The 21982-nt window shown below is 39.4% G+C and overlaps 2 protein-coding genes across 24 annotated transcripts in view; both read right to left on the bottom strand.

Annotated features, from left to right (window-relative positions):
• Positions 1-19035, bottom strand: part of LOC103554374 (tripartite motif-containing protein 5-like) — a 46035-nt gene extending 27000 nt beyond the window's left edge. For 4 of the 23 annotated variants that reach the window (XR_011541176.1, XR_011541177.1, XR_011541174.1 and 1 more), the window contains exons 1-9: positions 18902-19030; positions 18232-18287; positions 17381-17552; positions 15750-16223; positions 15103-15198; positions 14225-14455; positions 10715-10737; positions 9376-9476; positions 1059-1214 (exon numbers count right to left, since the gene is read on the bottom strand). Coding sequence is in view for 10 of the 23 variants with exons in the window: in XM_070624267.1 (XP_070480368.1) it covers positions 13895-14455; positions 15103-15198; positions 15750-16172 (1080 nt within the window). In the remaining 13 variants the exon portion in view is untranslated. Of the gene's footprint in view, positions 1-1058; positions 1215-6956; positions 7904-8728; positions 9083-9375; positions 9477-10714; positions 10738-11325; positions 14456-15102; positions 15199-15749; positions 16224-17380; positions 17553-18231; positions 18292-18901 lie in introns of those variants that run through there. The other 19 variants (XR_011541186.1, XR_011541185.1, XR_011541184.1 and 16 more) reach the window with 15 other exon arrangements.
• On the bottom strand, positions 6957-8966 carry LOC103553629 (E3 ubiquitin-protein ligase TRIM34-like; the record flags this gene model as incomplete). The annotated part of the gene is given in 2 exon segments (XM_070624626.1): positions 6957-8497; positions 8499-8966. Coding segments are annotated over 2 exon segments (873 nt in total), but the record flags the coding sequence as incomplete, so codon positions are not given.
• Positions 19036-21982: the final 2947 nt, after the last annotated feature.

Below are 21982 nucleotides of genomic sequence, written 5' to 3'. Positions count from 1 at the left end.
TAGTTTAGTATAGCAAGAATATTTGAATAAGAAGAATGTGAATTACAATGATACATTCTACAGTTTGCCTGAATACTCAGAGTTCAATCTTATTGTTATTATTTAAGCTAATCCTATATTCAGATCCTAAGCAAGTCACTAGGAATAAAATAATGATCCAGAAAGGTTTGGCACCTGCCTCTTGTAACACAGAGTGTGATGAGGAAAATAGTCAGTTATAAACATTCTAAAATTAAGCTGGCACAGTGAGTATTAGTGGCTGTCATTGTGAATTGTAAAAATAAAATTAAAAAAGATTCTTCAGTGGGAGCCTATTGAGAAAATACTTCCACGAGTCCATCAGTTAATTACAAGTTTCTGGTCTTCATTCAGACAGGCCAGAAGAGGAAGGTTTCCAGAGACTAATCATAGTAAAACTGTGTCAGTGTCACGTTACTCAGCAAGTAAGAGGCAGGTGAGAACATAGTGGTTTATAGACGGTGCTGCTCCCGAATAATCTTTCACTGAGTAACACTCACACCTCCAAAATTTGTCCACTTTTCTCCACTTCCTTTGGGAAACATTTGGTCCTTTCTCACCCATCCATCAAAAGCAGACCTAAACATTTTACATTTCCAATACATACTTTTGTGTCCTATTATCTACTGTGTTCTTGTTCTGACTACGTTTCAGATGTTGTAGCTACAAGACAGTGGAAGCTCCATAACATGAGACCCTGACAGATAGGACGGCAGAGCTCACCAATCTTCACACGTTAACTGATGTGAGACATGTAGGGTGCTGGGAAGTCGATGTTTTTCCTATTAAAGCACAGCTATTTTGGCATTGTTTGTAACCCACAGAAGAGTAAGCTAATACTGGCCTGTAAACTCTTTCTGACTCACTCATATCTATGAGACCGGAACTGAAAATTATATAGACATAATTGCTGAGCCATATTGACAGTTTCAGTTTCTTGGGTAGGAATAAAATTTGTTCTAACAACAAATAAACTCATGATGCTTTTCAAGTGCAATGAAATCCTCCACATTTTGTACAAATTGCATTTTTTCCTTTACCTTCTTTGTTATCGCATAATACTGTCATTGAGTATCCCTCCTCATCCAGCCCTGTGCCCAACGAGAGTAAGTTGTCTTGAAGGCAGGAAGGGTCTTTTTCTGTGTTGTTCCTTCTTGTCTCAGATGTATTACAGTGTTGTATCTATGCAGTGGTATCTAAACAGAAAGACATGCAGTTACATAGCTGTAGATATCATTTTAATTACACTGAACATACTGATGATAACCATGGTTATGTTCTATTATTGTTGTTGCAGTCAACATAATTCTGTGATACATAATGAAATTCTCATATTAGTGCTAACATTTATGTGAATTCTCTTGACAAATCTTAAGAAACAATTTTTCATATCTTCTCTGATTTGCGCCTAAGATTGACTAAGGCACTTAATCAATGCCTGTTGTTTCATCTATCTACACCACCACACTCTAACCACATTACTTCCTGTGCCCTGTGGTTTTTTCAGATTGTAAACAGTAAACAATCATGGGCCAAAATGGGGGGATCTTTCATTAGACTCCTCTCCAACAGGAGACGTAGGGATTGGTGGTGAACACAGAGCTCTAAGGAGGATTTATTATTTCCTGGGCCCTCAAAACATACTAACCTAGGGGCCGGCCCCATGACCGAGTGTCTAGGTTCACACTGATTGAGATCCTGGGCATGGACATGGCACTACTCCAGAGGCCATGCTGAGGTGGCATCCCACATGCCAGAACTAGAAGGACCCATGACTAAAATATACAATTATGTACTGGGGGGATTTGGGAAGAAAAAAGCAGGAAAAAAAAAGACATTGTAAGCTAGAATGTGGACCATAGCAATGTGGTTATCTCTGGAGATGGACCTTGGGTGGTGGGAGAAGGAGCATGGTTCCTTCAGGTTTCCTTCTGGCACACGTTTTCTCATACCCTGACAAACTCTGATTTCTTCCTTGGTTTCTCTCCAGTTTAAATCTAATGTCTCAGAGGAGGTTCCCGGGACATTAGTGGCAGTCTCCCTGCCCTCCCATCTCCTCTGGGGCCTCTGATTCCCTCCTTCATTTTCCAGATGAATTTTTTATAATCTCTTCCCAGACAAGTGCAACAACATCAGGTCTTCTATGTAGTTGCAATTTTTAAATTATAGATTGATCCAAGGCTTTACAGCCTAAAGCTGCTCTATCTCCAACCACTCAGAAATGAGTTTGGGGAGAAAGAGTTCTTGGGGGATAAAGAGAAGGAATCCAGATAAAAAGCCAACTTTTACACCCCTTACTGCCAAAGAAATCTCTTTCTTCATATTCCAGAGGCACTTGGACCTCATACAAAATCTCATAGAGTCTGGAGGAAACCCACTATATCTCTTGGGCCCAGGAAGTGAAGTCAGATCAGAGACTCAAAGGGAGAAAAAAGTACAGGCATAGCTTGCTTTATTGTACTTCACAGTTATTTTGCTTTTTTTTAGAAATTGAAGGAGAGTACCATGCATGCCTCTAGGAAGCCTATTAGAACAATTTTTCCAACAACATTTGCTCCCTTGTTGTCTGTCTGTCACATTTCGGTAATTTCCACAATGTGTCAATTTTTTTCATTATTATACAATTTTTATGCTGATCTGTGATTAGTGATCTTTTATGTTACTATTGTAATTGTTTTGGGACACAATGAACTGTGCTCATATAAGACAGTGAACTTAATCAATAAATGTTGTCTGTGTTCTGATTGCTCCACCGACCGGCCACTCCCCTGTCTCCCCTTCTCCTCAGGACTCCCTCTTCCCTAAGACACAACAATGTTGAAATTAAGCCAATCAATATCCCTAAAGTGACCTCCAGGTGTTCGAGTGAAAGGAAGAGTTTCACATCTCTCACTTTGAATCAAAAGCCAGAAATGATTAGGCTTAGTGAGGAAGGCATCTCCAAAGCCAAGATATGCTGAAAGCCTCTTGTAGCAAACAATCAGCCAGGTTGTAAAGGCAAAGGAAAAGTTCTTGAAAGAAATTAAATGTGCTACTCCATGAACATATGAATTATTAGAAAGTGAAACAGATTTATTGCTGATATGGAGAAAGTTTTAAAGGTCTGGATAGAAGATCAAACCAATCATAACATGTCCTTAAGCCAAAGCCTAATTCAGAGCAAATCCTAACTCTCTTCAGTTCTGTGAAGGCTGAGAGATGTGAAGAGGCTGGAGAGGAAAAGTTTGAAGCTAGGAGAGGTTGGTTCATGAGGTTTAAGGGAGGAAGCTGTCTCCATAGCATAAAAGGGTAAGATAAAGCAGCAAGTGCTGACATAGAAGCTGCAGCAAGTTATCCAGAAGATCTGGCTAAAATATTAATGAAGGTGGCTACACTAAACAGCAGGTTTTCAATGTAGACAAAATAGCCTTATATTGGAAAAAGATGCCATCTAGGACTTTCATAGCTGGAGAGGAGAAGTCAATGCCCAGCTTCAAAGCTTCAAAGGACAGGCTGACTCTCTTGTTAGGGACTAACACAGCTTCTGAAGTTTGGCTGAAGCCAATGCTCATTTACCATTCTGAAAATCCTAGAGCCCTTAAGAATTATGTTAAATCTACACTGCCGAAGGAAGAATAAAGCCTGCATTGCAACATATCTTTTTAAATCATGGTTTAGTGAAAATTTTAAGCCCACTGTTGAGACGAACTACTCAGAAAAAATGATTCCTTTCAACTGCTCATTGACAATGTACCTGATTACCCAAAATCTTTGAGAGATGTACAATGAGATTAACGTGTCTGCCACCACAACATCCATTTAGCAGCGCACAGACCAAGAGGTAATGTCAAATTTCAAGCCTTATTATTTAAGAAATACATTTTGTAAGGCCGTAGCTGCCAGTAGATATGATTCCACTGATGGATCTGGGCAAGGTACATTGACAAATTTCTGGAAAGGATCTGCCATTCTAGATGCCATTAAGAACATTTGTGATTCATGGAAAGATGTCAAAACATCAACATTAACAGGAGTTTGGAAGAAGTTGATTGAAACCCTCATGGATGACTTTGAATAGTTCAAGACCCCTGGAGGAAGTAACTGCAGATGTGGTAGAAATAGCAGGAGAACTCGAATTAGAAATGGGGCCTAAAGATGTGAAAGAACTGCTGCGATCTCCTGATAAAACTTTAACGGATGAGACGATGCTTCTTATGGGTGAGCAAAGAAAGTGGTTTCTTGAAGTGGAATCTACTCCAGGTATAGATGCTGTGAAGATTATTGAAATGACAAGAAAGGGTTTAAAAATATGGCATAAACTGAGTTGATAAAGTAGTAGAAGGGTTCGAGAGGATGGACACCAATTTTGAAAGAAGTTCTGCTGTGGGTAAAATGCTATCAAACAGCATCACAGGCTACAGAGATATCATTCATGAAAGGAAAAGTAATCAATGTGGAAAATTTCATTTTTGTCTCATTTTAAGAAATTGCTACAGCCAGCCCAACCATAAGCAACCACCACCTTGAACAGTCAGCAGCCATCAACATAAAGAAATGATCCTCCATCAGCAGAAATATTATGACACACTGAAGGCTCAGATGATACACAGCATTTTTTGGCGATAAAGTATTTTTTAATTAAGATGTGTACAATATTTCTTTAGACATAGTACTACTGTACATGTAATAGACTACAGAATAGTGTAAACATGACGTTTATATGCACTTGGAACCCAAAAAATTTGTGTGACTTGTTTTATTGTGACATTCACTTTACTATGGTGGTCTGGAACTGAGCCTACAATATCTCTGAGGTATGCCTGTAAAAGGATGGCTATGGGATGTATGGGAGGCATGAGAAGGAAGAGTATAAGAGAAAAGAGAGCACCTTGCACAAGGGAGCTCATCTCCTTTGGTCCTCAAAATCAATTCCCCTACCCTGTCCTGGGCATCCCACGTAAACACACTCACACACACTGAGCCCTCCACTCCCCTCTAGTTGTTAACAAGATTTACAGATCAAAAATAGACTATAACAAACATCACATCTACTGTATAGCTCGACGCTAACCACCATATTCCATACCATCTTCTTCTCCTTCCTGAACTGTGAGAATGAAAAATGGGACAACCCCTTTGAAAGAAACCTGGTAGTTCGTTATGACATAAAACACACACTCACCCTAAAAATCAGTAAATCACCTTATGGTATTTGCTCAAGAGGAATGACCTATTTGTACTTGCAGAGGACTGGCTATGGGGATCCCACCAAGCCCTTCAAGAACGCATACTGCAAAAACAATTTCCCTTCCTTCTCACTGCGGGAAGAGAAAGGGCTTTTCTTCATTGCTGAGGACTGCCATAGTCTATATGATCACTGGAAAGAGTAAGGCTGTCCAAGAGAAACACAAGTATGGCCTACAACGTTGTTGAGAAATCCCACAAAGTACTCTTGACTCTTCCCATATTGCCATGAATAATAATTTGTTGAAGAGAAAAACAATTGCCCCACTTCCCACCCCAGGGAGACAAGTGAGAGTTAACTGAGCTGGGAAGGTACCTAGTACAGCAGAAGGGGAGTATAAGCTGTGAATGCTGAGGTTAAGAACAGACCCAGTTTGGGATAGGATGGAGAGAGTAGCACAGAATGAAGAGATTGCACAGCATCATCATCACATAAAATGGAAAGTCACTAGAATACCATATTAACAAGGGCAGGTTATGTGTTTATTCCAATGAAGATCTCAGGTCCTCAAATGGAGAAACTTCTGATCACCACGTGGTGCTGGCTCCAGATACTGCTGCCTGCACATTGTCCATGGATGTTCTCGCAGGTTGAAGATTCCTTGTTTCCTGAGTTCTCCTAATCCCACTGAAACTTTTTCCTGTGGATGCACATCTGCCTCATTAATGGCCCAGCACAGTCCTGAGGCCCCGGAAATATACCAGGAAGTGATTGCTACTCAGAGATTGAAAGGTGCTGGGGTAGGAAAAACCTTAGAACTGACTTGCAGAAAGCAAATCCACATTTGGTGTCCACCAGATTATTTGAGTCCAGGATACCTTCTCTGGTTGTTTACTGAGAAGAGACAGTGCAATTTGGGGAAGTTAAAAGTTTCATATTCTTTTCAGAAAAGGGCTTCATTTTGGGGCCATGAGCCTCTGCTAAAAAGTAGATGCCCCACAATGTACACATTGTTTCTGTGGTATATAAAATTTCACGGTTTTATTTCCTTATACCTAGGTACCTCATCCTGAACTGGAGGACTGGGCATTACAGTGAACATCCCTGGAGAGTCATTTGTCAATTATTCAAGAGTACAAATTTTTGCTGGTGTATCAGATCCTCAGTCATCATAGCAATGAGGTGAGAGGAAGGCAGAGGTCAAAGGAAAAATTTAGATCAATTTCCTCCAGTTGCCATGCATGAGCACTAAGATATGGATTTATAGATCACACACACACACAGATACTGGAAATACCCACTTTGAAATCCCTTATCTCATCCAAGGTCATCCAAAGATGAGGAAGTTGGGAATTCCGGGCACAAGCAGGGATGACAGTAGACACTGTTAACCAAACAGTCCACTTTTTTTTTAACTCCGAAGTTGGCTGGGGGAAGAGTTGTGAATAAAAATTCCAAAAGACATGGGGGTTCCCACTAAGTCCTGAATGAACATCCACTGCAGAAATAATTCCCCTCCTATCTCACTGAAGTTGGAGAACAGGCTTTCCTCTTCATCCCTGGGAACTTTCACTTCACTGCAAAAGTAAGGCCGACCAGAGCAAAGAAGACTGACTCACCTACACGGTTGTTAGGAAATTCCACAATAGAACCTCTGGCTCTGACTCTATCCCTGTGAATAATAACTCTTTAAAGCTTGGCAAACAGAGTCCAAATTGAAACTCAATTTCAGTGACACAGGATTACTACAGAAAATGAAAAAGATAAGACCGGGTGGCTATATAGAAACATTTATTTGCAATTAGCTAAAACTTAAAGAAAATTGTAATTCTTTAATTAAGTTATTGTATTTCTTAAAACAAAGTGGGGGTAATAGTGTTGAAAGTAAACTAATTTGTATTGTTAAAATCATTTATTTCAGTCACAGTGAGAAGGAGCCAAAAAATAAGTACACAGCATGCTGGATTGCTGCTATGTGCAATGACAGAAATGACAGAAGTTATTGAAAACCTTCTGTTTTTTAATTTTTGTAACACTACACCAGGCAAATTTCATATATTTTTTACAAATGAGAAACTGAATCCCATAGAATTTAAGTCACTTGATAAAGGCCAGTATGTAGCATGCCAGAATTATAATGAAATTCTAAATGTTGTACACATACACATAGACACAGATTATTTAGCACAAGCAGAGCTGGAGTAGTCTTGACAGCAGCAGAGAGCTAATTAGGATCTGAAAAATGAGACTTCAGGAAAAACAACCCTAGCGCCCCTGAAGACACAAACCTGTTTCATGAGACTCTGACACAGCTTATATTTTTCAGTAATTAGTAGAGCAAATACTTATTATTAAGTTGAGACAATTAGACACTTTGTACTTAATGGCATTTTTCTTCTCACAATGATCCTAAGTATGATGCAATTTTTATAGCAAGATTATTTTAAGGAAATAAACACAGCACTTAAGTATGTTAGTCAAGGTTACAATGCTATTATGTGGAAAGACAAGACTTGAACTCAGACACTCTGGACCTAAAACTTACACTCTTGGTACATATGATTTATTTCATGATATTTTCTCCTTAACTCCTTGATGAATAAGGGGTACCAGGAGTGAATCGACACCCCACTAAGGACACATTCTTTCGTGGATAATTCCCATACACGGTCTTCAATAATATACAAAAGTTGTTGAAAAGCTGTCCTTCATCTTCTCAGTCTGTGGCAGAGGAAATGAGGATGTATAAATTGACAGATGTGTTACATCTTTCTTTCTTTATAAGGCATCAGTCAATTTTCCTTAGGAGTATGAAAAATGATGAATTAAGATTTTCTCCTAATGCAAAAATGATACTGGAAAAATACGACACAGGGCAAACTGAGCATCCTATTAATGAATGAAGGATCTTCAAATAGGAAAAAGAGACGCAGCAAGGAAAAGATGGTGAGAATAGTATAAATAAGCTGAGTGCATTAGATGCACCCAAGGCAAGAGGCAATACAAAGTGTGTGAGGGTGCAAGAAGGTTTAAGAACTTGGCGACCACAGTCATGGGGAGATGACATTTCATAGGATTGAAATATGGAAAAGTTGCCTGAGAAAAGCAACATGAGGAGAATTTATAGATGAGAAACCCATGGTTTGTTACATTGAAAAATGAGAAGGTGCCGGCCTCATAGTCTAGGAAAATTCCAACACGAAGGGGAGGAACAGTCAAGGAAAGGGTTAAGATCAAAGGATCTGAGGAGGAAGCCTCCTCAAAAGCATTATATTCAGAGCGATTCCGTAACCCTATAACCCAGTACCCATTTTTTTGGTTGATATGTAGAGTAAACATGTTGTCTAAAACAAACTTCCATGTTGAATTTAGGGCATTTTCCACTGTATACCCCCAGGATCCAGGCATGCTTCTCTGACACATCTACCTCCCAGTAATGTTTCCTTGATCTGATAACTGGGGAGCCCAGGACACCATAATCATCATAATCGCCATTCCGATATGCATTTTTCTTTGATTTCAAATAGAACACATATCTCACTTGTCTCTTATCCCCAGAAATGAAAACTTTTGATTTATTGTTGGGAGGATCCAATGTCACATGAACTGTAGAAAAATTACAAGGTTGGGTGAGGCATATGATGTAGCTTGATTTGGCACATTCTGAGAGGGATCTCGGGAATAGCTTGAGGGGAAACTGGAAAGAACTCTGTTCTGTTCTTGGGGAGAGATATAACACTGCAGAAATATAAGATCTATCTGTGTGTTGGAAGGGGAAACATGGGTCTTAAAACATGAGACCTGCTAGAAAATGCAAAATTCTAAAAGATAATGAGAACAGAGTGGCTCGATAACACTGTGATTTCTTCTTACCCTAGTAGCGTTGAACATCTGTGAGCTCTGAAATTAAAACATCCAAGACATTAATAATCCAATATTAAATATAAGGAAAGGAGTCAGCACTGAAATCTATTTCCTCTCTAGATTAGGGAGAGGTGAGATAGTTAACAGGTAAATCAGAGGATGAACAAGACACTTGGCCACTCCCCATTAAATTTCATGATATAATCAGCACATGATATCTACCCTTTTTTCTCTCCTCTACCGACACCTAGAAATTGTACCCTCCTCCCCACTTAGCCCCTGCTATCACAAGAATCCCACAGCCACCCACTAGCTCTAACATTCCTCACCATTAAACATTCGCAACATCCCTCTCAGATCAGGAGCTCGGAAAACTCTCCTTTGTTCCTTGGGAAAAGTTTTTGGCTTCTTCAGAGTCAAGGTCTCACTCCTAGGGATGACAAAAATTGGCTTGCACACTTCTGACTTTTTGTCCCTGCAAAAGCACTAACTTCCTCTCATTTCACCACATTGATGCACTTGAACTCTCTTATCTGGAGACTCTGAAAAAGGAGATAGTAGACTGCTGCCCTTTGAGCCAGAAATATGTTTATGTCCACCTTCCAAGTTACCCTGTATGTGACCTTAGGAAGATCCTGACCTCTCAGATGCACAGCTTCTTCCTTCCAAAATGAAATCACTAAGCTCTCCCTCTTTACCTCCTAGTAATCATGTGAAATTATATGAAATAATGGATTTAACAAACAAAACAAAATATTGGTACCTTAAAAAACATAATGTGTTTAAAAAACCCTGAATGGATGTGGGTTCCCAGGGAGAAGATCAGAAAATGAGGTTGCAGAACCTGGATCCTGGGTGTTTGAGACATCTCAAGTGTGGGAATACTGTCTAGAGAGGATGGAGATCTTCATAGTTTGCTCGCTAGTGTAGGGTGGCCCTCAGAATAAGATCCGGGATTTCAGGTTCTCTGGAAACAACTACAAACCCTTGGAAAAGAAGATATTATGAACACCAAACTAACAGTGGGATGAATTTTAAGAGTTTGGAAAGAGCTTGATGCTTCCAGGTAGGTGTGCCAATTTAGATACAAGGATGCCTCCTTTCCATTCTGGCTTCTGAAGAACGTGACCAAGATGGATCAATTGTTTGCACCAGGGCCAAAATATTCCTAAAGATTCAAGTCTGTTTTTTGAAAATCAAACCAGAACCATACTGAAACACCTGTTCTCTTCAATTCCCAGGGCAAAAATTTAAATACAAAGGATTTGTCTCCAATTTTGGGTGCTTTGCAGATAAAGAAGCCACGACCTAACCGTGATAAGTCAAGCACCTACGAAATACGGGAACTCCATTTAGATCCAGGCACACTGGGTGAATAAATTTATGAAATCACAAGGTTCTGATTCAGCAATGCCTTATCTCTAACCCTGCCACTGAACCGAACTCTCTTCAACTTCCCCCAGCCAATTCCCTACCATAGAATCTGGTCCACTCTTAATAATTATAGAACACTCAAACAATGATTTGTGAACAGAAATTTAAGAAAAATCTATACCTCAAATTCCTGCCCTGAGCAATGTTTTATTCTAACTGACCACCAGATTACCCTAATAGCTTTAAACCTCTCTTCACAGCACAGAAGGACCATCTCTGGTCTCCCTCACATACCTTTCCACGATGCCGTTCACATCCTAGGGAGAAAAGAGAAAACATGAGTCAAGAAGTGATACACTCTCCCCACTTACAAAGCTTCATCACATCCCCACCACACCATGATGTGGTGGGAATAGAAATGGTCCCAAAGTGAGAGCCATAAAGCAAAGATAAGACCTAGGCTACTCATTCTAGAAGACTCATGAAATGTTGTCACGTTTCCTAAAAGATAGAAACAGCTTTGATCCTAGTGGAAGTGCAGCATGAGGCTTCTGATATCGGGAGATGAGAGACATTTATGAGGAAAACAAGAGGTCCATAATTTTTTTCAAAAATACAGAAGGCTCCCCATGAGATGATTTGAATAATTCATGGTTCTTTCATTTATTTAACAGAAATGTAAAACGATATACTATTATTTGCCAAGCATTATAACAGGCTTTGGAAAATCAAAGTTGAGTAAATAATCATAATATCCCTCAAGAAGTTTGCATGGTTTTTGCTGAGGGAACAAGGAAACAAATACATTAATATAAGTATTTTTTAAATCTCTCTCTTCTCATTTTATATATTATCTGTATGTGCCTTCGTCTACTCCCTCCAATTAAACACACAAATATGCCCAGTTAATTTCCAACTCTTTATTTTTACTCAATTTTGCCCTTAAATGTAGGTTAATATATTCAGTAGTAAAGAAGCCACAGGAACCAGTAACTTAGGATGTCTAATATATAACCCACTGTTCATAAACCAAATCGTTTCTTCTCTTATACTCCATAACGTTACCAATATCCACTGGGTCAGTGTCCTGAAAAGTACAATATTTACCCAACTCTTCAGTCTCTACCAAGCCAGTTTAGTCTACATTCTTAACAGTTTTTAGCCATCCGATCTTCTTTGTCATCACAGATATTATTTTATTTGTTTGAACAGCTTTGTACCAATACATGTGGTACCTTTTGTCTCAGACTTACTTCACTCATGTCACCAAAAAATAGGCCAATAGCTGGGTCTACAGATGACAAAAAACAAATGATTTTGCTCTCTGTATTAGGGCTTTTTTTGTATAAAACAAAAACCAAAAAAAAAAAAAAAACTATTAAGTAGAGAAAGAATTTTTGAAGGCAGTCATAAGTTTATTTAAAGCTTAATTTTGAAGCTCAAACCTTGTCATAAGGGACTAGTCTATGTCACTTTTAAAATTCTATTTATTCTCTATATGTTGATTTGTTTTCAATTCATGAAGGGAACATGAATCTCCTGATATAAACTCCAGAATGAAAGAGAACTTCTCTTTCCAGTTCTCACAAAAATTCTGAGTTCTGCAAGGCATTGGCCTACCTTGGATCAGATGCCCATATTAAAAGCATCATTGTGTTCTTGCGGAAAGGAAATGAAGCAATGTTGAAGGGAAATTTCTATTTACTGGAACTAAGTTCGTTTTAATCTGAAGTAGATTGTGATAGGATAGGATGCATAATGTAAACACCAGAGCCATCACTAGGAAAAAAACTTTAAAAAAATACAGTTAGAAAACAGGAAAACAAAATGTTATATTGGAAATATTCATTTAACAGGAAAGAAGCATCTTAAGGAGAAAGGTAAGAATAAAACCTACAGGAGAAATACGAAAAGCAAGTAGCAAACTGGAAAATTTTAATTCAGCAACATCAATAATTGCATTAAATGTCATTGTCTTAATACCTCAATTAAAAAGGCAGAGATTTTTGGACTGGATAAAAAGGAAGATTCAATTATTGCTATCTTCAAAATGCATAATTTGGATTCAAAGACAGAAATAAGGGAAAAGGTAAAAATATAAAAAAATATAAACCATACAAGGAGTAATCATGAAATTGCTCCTGTCTATATTAATATAAGACAAAATAGACTTTAAGGCAATAAATATTACGACAGAATGAGTGAGAAATTTCATAATGATAAAAAACTCAGTACATCAGGAGGTATCATGGTTATAAATGTGTATGCATTTAACAACAGAGCTTCAACATACGCAAAGTGAGATTAATAGAAAAACTAGATAATTCAATAATAATAGTTAGAGATTTCAGTAACTCTCAATAATAGAGAGAATAGCTTGTTTGAAAACTGTCAATAAGACGTGAACAATAGAATGAGCCAAGTTGATCTGACATTTATACAGCATTTTACCCAATGATCGAGAATAAACATTCAAATTTACATGGAGAAATTTTCTGGATATACAATATTTTAGGTCATAAATGTGTCAAGACATTTAAAAGATTGAAATAATAAAATATATCTTCTCTGATTACAGAGGAATTAAATTTGAAATACAGAACAGAAGAAAAAGTAAGAAATCACTAAATATTTTTTAATTGAACAACTCACTTTCAAGTATCCAAAGGGTTAACAAAAAATCACAAAGGAAATTTAAAAGTAGGGTGAACTGAGTGAAAATAAAAACTAAATAATCAAAATGAATGGCATACAGCTAAAGTAATGCATTTATCATTAAACACAATGTCAGAAAAAATGGTCTCAAATCAGCAATCTGAGTTCTCCACTTTAAAAATATCCAGAAAATGAACAGCAAATAAACCTAACATACACACACACCCATATGTGTACCTACATATGCACACACACATAAAGAAAGCATTAAACGTGAGAGTAGGAATAAATGATATAGAAAGTTTAAAAAATAGATAAAATCAATGAAATAATAAAGTTTGTTCTTGTAAAAAAGCCGCAAAATTGATCAAACATAACTAAACCTACCAGGAAACAAAAGTGAAAAAGCAAATCACTGAAATCAGGAATAATACAGGGGACATTACCGTGTGTGTTGTAGAAATTAAAAAATTTCTGAAGTATTATTATGATGAACTTTATGTCTAGAAATCAGACAAGTTAGATAAAATGGATAAATTCCTATAAAGACATGCAATACCAAAAACTGACTCAAGAACTTTAGAAAATTGAAATAAGGCTAATACAAACCAAAACAATATTATTTTAAACCTTTCCAAAAAGAAAAGCCCAGAGTGAGACGGCTTCACTGGTGAATTCTATTAAATATTTAAGAATAAATAATAATAGTCTTTCACAATTTTTATTCAAAAAATAGAGAAAGAAGAGGAAAATATCAACTCAACTACAAGGAAAATAAAAAACAAACTTACAATCCAAAGTGCATTTGCTTGTCTGTGACTAAGCTGGGTGATAAAGAGGTAACGGATACATGCTGGACACAGACTCCAGATAACAGAGGCCTATAGAATACCACTGGACACAACAGGTCTCCTCTCCAAGATCAAATTTTTGCACTATGCTCGATAAATTAATAAACTTAGATTTTCCCTTGTTATCCATGCATTCCATTATTCCTATAACCTCTGTAATAGTTGCAGGGAAGGCGTACTGCAGGACAAAAGGAACCCTAGTTTCACCATCAGAAAGAGTACAGCAATACAGAGGAGAGGGAAACTTGTCTTCATTTTTCCTAAATCTCAGATGCTGGGGCTTCTTCTCAAGTCTTACCTGCAGCATCTCCAGTGTTGACCCCTGCAACCGATGCTCCACATCTGAGATGAGAGTTCTCACCAAGAGGCTCTGCTGGACCAGCTCATTCTCAGACTCAGCCAGATTATAAAGAATATCTCCCTCCTCATTCTTCAGCTTTAGCAGCTCCTTCTGCTCCTCACAGTCCAGGATGCCTCTCATTTGATTAAACTCGGCCTGGACACTTTGTCTCTCATTTTGTATTTGATTCTTCAGGAATAAGAAAGAGAGAAATATGCTCAGGTTCTCAGGAAGAGGCCGGGAGCTAGAAAAAGAATGATTCTATTTGGGAAGTTCCTACAGGGAAGAAAGATAAAAGCAGGGGAAAAATTCTAGGGGAAGCTGACTTTTCCTATTATTTTCTCTTCATCATATTCCAAGTAAGGGTCTCAAATCTGCATTGATGAGACTAACCCTGAGCCAAACTGGATACTTGGGTGTGGTCCAGCTTTCACACAGCTGTCCAGGACAGTCAAGCCTCTCTGCATCACTTCTGACCCAGTGCCACCCTGTGCCAAAAGTTGAAAACTGAGGATAGAACCATGAGCCATTGTCAAATGTCTTCCCCCAGTCAAAGGCTCAAAAACATGACAGGAAAGGAGCACAGAATTCACTAGCCATCCTCATCAGATCGTTCATCTGGTGACTACCTCATTTCAAATAACTGTGTTCATTTGCCACAGGTTCACTTTTGAGCCCCTACCCCTGTCAGGAGAAGTATAAAAAAGAGGACTTATCAAATGACTTTTGGACACATCAACTGTCAGGGAACAAAGAGGAAGGCGGTTCCTTGTGACTAACACCCAAGGTCCTGCCCAGATTTCAGTCTAACTCCCTCAGGAAGTGTCTCCTCCTACCTTCCAGGAAGTTCTCTCCTTTCTGACATCAGCTACCAGCTCCTCAGCTTCCACTCGCTTCTCCCTCAGCCTCTCCAGAACTATCTGGAGCTTCTCCTATAAGCAAGGAATTAAATGAGAATCAAGCACTGGGCTTTACAGCATTGGAATAGAGAATAAATGGGGAAGAAATCAGGCTGATCTCTGGAGAGACTGCAGTTTACAGAAACTGTAAGAACAGCAATTAGAATCTTTCACTTGGAAGAAAACTAGAGGTGGTGAATGTGTTCTTTAAGACTCAGGTGATAGAAGTCAGCATCCCCTCCCTAAGAGAAGATTGATTCTCTTTGTTCTAGTAGAAGAAATCTGATCCTGAGACAAGGAAAGAACTTATATCTCAAGCCACCCAGCTCTCCATTCAACCCTCCTGTTCAAAGGGGTATTAAGAGCACGAGGTACAAACGTATCTACTTCTGGTAGGTTTATCCTTTTGTAATTGGATGGAATGCACAGAAATGGCTTTCAGGCCTCGGAAGGTGAGCATAGGAAGAAAAGAGATCACAGACCTCAGGGCTATGGTGACAAGGTCACTGAGCTCAAACGTAAAGTGGAGATTTCCCATCAGGTACCATTTTCTCCCATGCCTTGTCTTCATCCTGGTCTTGTACCTGGTACTCCTGGGCAATCTCCTCCATGAGGAATGTGTGGTGACCACGGTGCTCCTGAGACCGCTCACAAAGCCAGCAAATGACCTTCCCATCCTCCTTACAGAAGAGCAGGAGTTTCTCTTCATGACACACACAGAGATCTCTCTTCTGCTCCTCCTCTGGCCTCAACTTGACCTTCCTGAGCCTCTCCACTATGTTGGCCACATGCCGATTATGCCGCAGGTTCCCCAGCTGGTAAGGGATGCGGCACACAGGGCAGCTGCTCTCTCCTTCTTGGCCAATCTTGGACTCTTTGTTGTTTGAGGTGATGCAGGCTTTGCAGAAGCTGTGGCCACAGTCTAGGCTCAGGGGTTCTGGCAGGAGATCCAGGCAGATGGGGCAGGTCACCTCTTCCTTTATGTCCACCAGGATTCCTGAAGCCATTGCAGCAGCTCCCCTCTCCTGACTTCTGTGTCCCCTCTTGCTCACAGATCCCTGTACAATTGCGAAGGTAAAAGGTGACAGCGTAAGAAAGGTAAGAATAAAGATACTAATTGTGTTAAATCAAGGCCAAAACACAATATTGAAGGACAAAAAAGAAAAGGTGGCGAAACAAGGAAAGAAGCTTGGTGATCTGATAGAAAGGACTTTTCACAATGACTTGAGACACTTTACTCCGAGTTCACATTCTATGACAAATTCCATCCTTGTCTGTGCAATGATTGATATTTTTCTTTACTTTTACTGAACAAAAGGGTGAGAACTTTCCTACCAAGATCCTTGTGTGATCTACCATCTATCCTACTTGTTCTTTCCTGCCAAAACACACCTTCAATGTTAAAAGTGCCAAACCACTTATGGCTCTGGGGTTTTATACCTGCTCTTCTCTCAGCTGCCCTGATATCAGCATGACTCACTCTTATACTTCAGTTCACCGTCTTCTAACAACAGCAAGACCTACTCTGTGTAACTTATTTACAGAGTAACCATTGTCATACCTTGATAGTTGCCAAAATTTGATGATAACAAAAAGATTTCCAGCATGAGACAACCAGTAATTTTTCCCTTTGCCCAGCAAAAAGGAGGGGAAAGCCATTGATTTGTTTATTTTATTTACTTATTATTTATTTATTTATTTAGACCTACTAAAAGTGTCTACTTGTGCCATGTTCATCATCCATGAAGGGAACCTGATAAAGAATGAGGCTGAAGGTAAACCAAAAGTATAATCTAGCTAATAGTAGAGATACTAAAAAGAGTGAAGAGGCCATGTGCAGTCAGCCCCTGGCTGCATAGACTATGGCCCAGATCAGGCTTTGCTGAGTAGCAAGGTCAGAGGTGGGTATTATACCAGGGGTAGATATTACATATAATGTCTACTCCAGTTTCTGACTCAAGCTCTGTTCCAAACATGGGAGTGGGGCCTCCAATTATTTCTCAGTCCACTCAAGATACAACCAATGCTGAGATACTTCAAGAGGCTGTAGAGGGGGAAGGATCAGAGCATGGTTTATGCATGACATTATGGAATTTATTTTCACAGTTGGGCTACAAGGAACTAATGGCAAAAGAACTGCTGCCACTGTGGACACAGAAGGGTAACGTGCAAAGGAGCTAGAGTCCTTTCACGTGGAGGATCACCCCATCTCTACCTAATCAGTGACGCAGGGCTCCACAGCAATCAGCAACATAGATAAAGGAAGATGAATGTTGTCTGCTTGATGGAACTCCCAGGTCAGTTGGCTGCTGTAGGTGTCAGCTGATTGCACCTTATACATTGGTTCTCCAACATATAAGCTCACGAAAATGTCCCAGAGGTGACAGCTAAAGACGAGCAAAAAAGACATTAAAAGACAATAACTATGTAAAAGTTCTAACAATAAGGATATAGTATAACTTTCTTCTCTTGTGATTGGAGCAAAACTATTTCTCTAAGCATGATGGAGCCCCATTTTACTGATGTTATATGGGAAAGAGTCATTTTTCCTAAATAGAATGGGAAAATGAAATTGTGCTGTGTTTTATTTACCAGATAATCATCTAACACTATTTAATGTAAACTCCCTATAATACTACCATATAAAAACTGAAGCATAAAGGTCAGAAATCAGTTCTAAATCCTTGTGATAATTGGTATGACAGAGGTGTAGTGTACGAGCTCAGAAGACAGCTGCCTAACATGGACTTATGGCTGAGAGGAGGACAAGAATATGTAGCAGAGGAGATAATCTCCAAAGTCAACTTTGATAAAATAAGATTTGGTCGTGTGGGGTTAGTCAGGGTAAGAAAAGAGATTTGACTGGTGTCTTCCATATGCCTGAGTAAGATGGGTACAGCGGTACCTTCTATAGGAGGGGGAAGTGAACACAGAGGCTCCCTTATTCTAACTTCCTTCCATCGTGGTTCTCAGGATTTTGTGATCTCACTACTTCTTCTGACATGTTTTAATATCATTAACACCAATCAAGTAACTCATTTTGTTTACTAATGTGGGAAAAGTTACCTTTTCCAGAAATTCTTACTGCATGCTCCTCTTGCTTCAGATCTCTCAGCTGAGCTCTGCCTCCAGGTGGCAGACATGGCCCAAGTAGATAGATGAGCAAGGTTAGTTAGTGATTTTTAAGGAACTGCAACTATTCTCTGTATCTAGATGAATGAATAGATAAAGGCTGCAGAGCTTGGCAGCTGTCACCCCACCAAGGGTCCTAGGCACAGACGGGCCAAGGGATGAGAATTTGTCTACAAAGTCATGCAGAACTACTGTGTTTTTACACCGATAGACATGAAACTATTAGGATTCAAAGACCCCTTTGCCTTTGTTCCTTTTGTTGAGGAGAGGGACCTTCTACCTCTGAAAATTCTAGGAGTCTGGCTGTTCAACAAGGTGCAATTTAAAATTATAGAAAGTTTAGGAGACGTGGCTAGATTCAACTTGGAGAAATAACAGTCCCTTCGGAAAACAAATAAAGCCCTTCACTTCTCCAAACCTCTCTTTTTTGAAGACCACCCCTCCCCTAGACTGCACTTCAGTCAGGACTCTAGCAGGAAGCCTGCAATTTGGGCCTGTTCCCTCTTCAGAACAGCTTCCTGAAGGCGAATTAAACTCACCCTAGAAAATCGTTTTTTCTTCTAAAGTCTCCAAATCTCTGTCCTCTACAAGCTGCTCAACTCACCTTCAAACGTCAATGGAGAATTTGTGCTTCCTTGGAGCAGAGTGAAGCCAGGCTAGGAGCAGAGGTGGTTAGGATTCACTCACTAAACCAGGGCCCTGATCTACACTAAGAAGATCGGAGGAGCCAGTGAAAATGAAAGTTAAATTCTTGGGGGAGGGCAGAAAAGGAGAAGAGAAACTATGGACCAATGGGAGGCCTCCACGTCAGGACCCTGGGAAATGACCAGGCTTTTGCACCGGGGCCAGATGAGCCAGTGACTACCTTCTTATCCCTTTCTCAGTTCTAGTCCTGGAAGCTCTTTCATGGCTCTTCAAGGTAATTCGCCCTTTGGAGCACTAGGCTTCCCTGGGCAGTGGAATTATACACAGATCCACCTTGCCTTGTTCCCTTACAAATGAGCCGTCATGAGGAAGAAATAAAGTACCTCCTTTACCACAGTGAGGACCACACAGAAGGCTCACCTGAGGCAGCTATACTTGCACACTCTCTCCTGTCCCACACCCACCAGCTGATCTAAGTGAGTCTGACCAGTTTGTGTCCTATAAGGTGATGTGAGAGGAAATAGCTATCCAAATCTGAAATCACCTCAGGTGGTCAGTCAGAGGGGCTATCACAGTGGAAGCACAGTGATGCTGACTTTCAGAACCTGGATTCAGTATGGCCAAAATGACACTTTTCCTAATTAGACTGGGTTGATTAAATTGTATGAACTGTCCTTTTGGGGCAATGTCATCCAATACTGTTTAACATATAATCTCTATTTCTTACCATAATAAAAGTGAAGCAGGGAAATAATCATGACATCTAATTTTCCATGTCAACTTGAGTGTCCACAAGGTGCTCAGATCAAACATTACTTCTGGATGTGTCTGAGAGGTTGTTGTTTCCAGGTTAGCATTTAAATCTGTGGACTCAGTAAACTTGATTGTCCTCCCCAGTGTGGGTGGGTATCAGCCAATCTCTTTAGGGCCTGAATTAAAGAAAAGGTGGAGGAAGAACGAATTTGTCCCTTTTGCTTCTTGTCTGCCTGTTTGATCTGGGGCATAGGTCTTCTCCTGCACTTGCACTAGCAGTTGCACGATCTGGATACCCTGGTTCTCGAGCCTTCAGACAGGACCTGATTAAACCATCTGCTTTTCTGAGTCTCCAGCTTGCAGACAGCAGATCCTGGAAGTTCTCAGCCTCCATAATCACTTGAGTATATACATATATATATATATACACACACTCATATATATATTATATATATCATCAGATATATATATATCAGATATATATATGATATATATATATATATATCATATTGATTCTGTTTCTGTCAAGAACCCTGACTAATACAGTAGTGAAAAAATTCTAAAACTCTGTGTTAAGTGGCATAGGTGAAATGTGATCATGATAATGATACCGACGCAGATGAACTGTGCTATTTCAAAAGATGTGTGCCTAAAAATGCCTTGGGGAAGTTAAGGGGACAAGGAGGATGTTGTAGGGATGATAATACTCAAAATCAACCTTAATCCAGTAAGATCTGGTCAGATAAGAGGAAGTCAACATAAAAAAAGAAAGAGCTTTGACTGGGATCTACCATCTGAGTGAGCCAGTCTGAAGTGCAGTGAGCCTTTTACAGGAAAGGGGTGGTCAAATAAAGAGACACTTGTACTTTAATCACGTTTTCCCAGGGGTTTCAAGATCTTTTATCATGTCACTTCTGATATCTTTTCACATTATTAACACCAATCAAGTATCTCATTTTGTTTTATTAAAAGTTGTAAAGATGCCCCTTTATGGAAATTCTTCCTACATGCTCCTCTTGCTCCTGATCTCTCAGCTGAGCTCTGTTTCTTGCTGGCAGATATGGCCCGAAGAGAAGGAGGAGCAAGGTTTTCAGGAACTGAACTAATCCCTGAGTTTGAATTTGGAAATCTGGTATGACTAGCAAACTTAAAAGAAGCTATGGATCCAGACAGCTGTCATACTATTAAGGCTCCCAACCCATAGATGACAGGGTGTAGGATTATGTGGTGTGCCTATAGAAACCCTACATTATTACAGTGACAGATGTTACATTATTCACCTTCAAAGAATTCTCTGACTCTCCCTTATTTCTTCTTCAAAGGATGTTTTTCATCCCTTAGGAGGGTGAGGCATAGCATTTTTCTCTGCTGCTCTCTGTGCAGAACTGGTCCAAAAGACAGGGCTGTGGCCTATGGAGATCCACTGGCTTTCTCTTGGGCATCCTTTGCTAAGATTTCTCAGGAAGTTCTCGCTGGAACTAGGATTACTACTAGAGGTGAGGTCACAGTCTGTATAACCCGAGTTAGGAAATGAAAATGCATGAGTGGAAGACAGGAGGGAGAAATGCAGTGGGCAGCATGGCGTTATCACTAATACCGTCATTAATAAACCATCCTCACCCCACATTGCACCTACAACTGTAAGTTTCATAAAGTCAGACAGAGATTTTCTCTATTTTGTTGCTTAGTGCCTCAGATCTCTTAGAAGTTGTTGCATATAAAGAATGATAAAGATATAGAAATACAGACCTACCGCTGTAAAGCTCATTGTAACTGATTTGAACATCTGGATGATAAACAGGCTTTACGGTTCTTACTGTGAATACAATTGCTGTGTTACACAATGAAATTCTTTTATTCTTATGGTATTATTAATAAAAACGTAATTCCCCTTTGACAAAATTTAGCCAAAATTTTTCGTATCTCTTGATTTCTTCCTAAGGATTATTCAGATTGATGTCTAATTTGTCTCCACTACCACATTTTAACCACATTAACTCGTACTTTGTTTTAAGGTTTTCTTAAATGGAAAAATGTTGGAAATCCATAAAAAATGTTAGTCAAGGGGAGATATTTCATATTTCCTCTCCAAGCAGGAGATGTAAGGACTGGAGGGGAAACACAGAGCCCTAGAGAGGATTTATTTTTCCCTGTAACTCAGAACATGATAAGCTGGAATGTGGAGCATGCCAACATGCTCAACTCTGGTGAAAAATTGTATGTGGTGAGAGGAGCTTGGTGAATTCAGGTTTCCTACTGGCCCATGTTTTCAGGTATCTTCAGGATT

This window comes from Equus przewalskii, chromosome 6 (assembly GCF_037783145.1).
Source record: "Equus przewalskii isolate Varuska chromosome 6, EquPr2, whole genome shotgun sequence".
NCBI classification, from domain to species: Eukaryota; Metazoa; Chordata; class Mammalia; order Perissodactyla; family Equidae; genus Equus; species Equus przewalskii.
The sequence above is the reverse complement of the archived record's forward strand: the minus strand, read 5'-3'. Positions and strand labels throughout refer to the sequence as shown.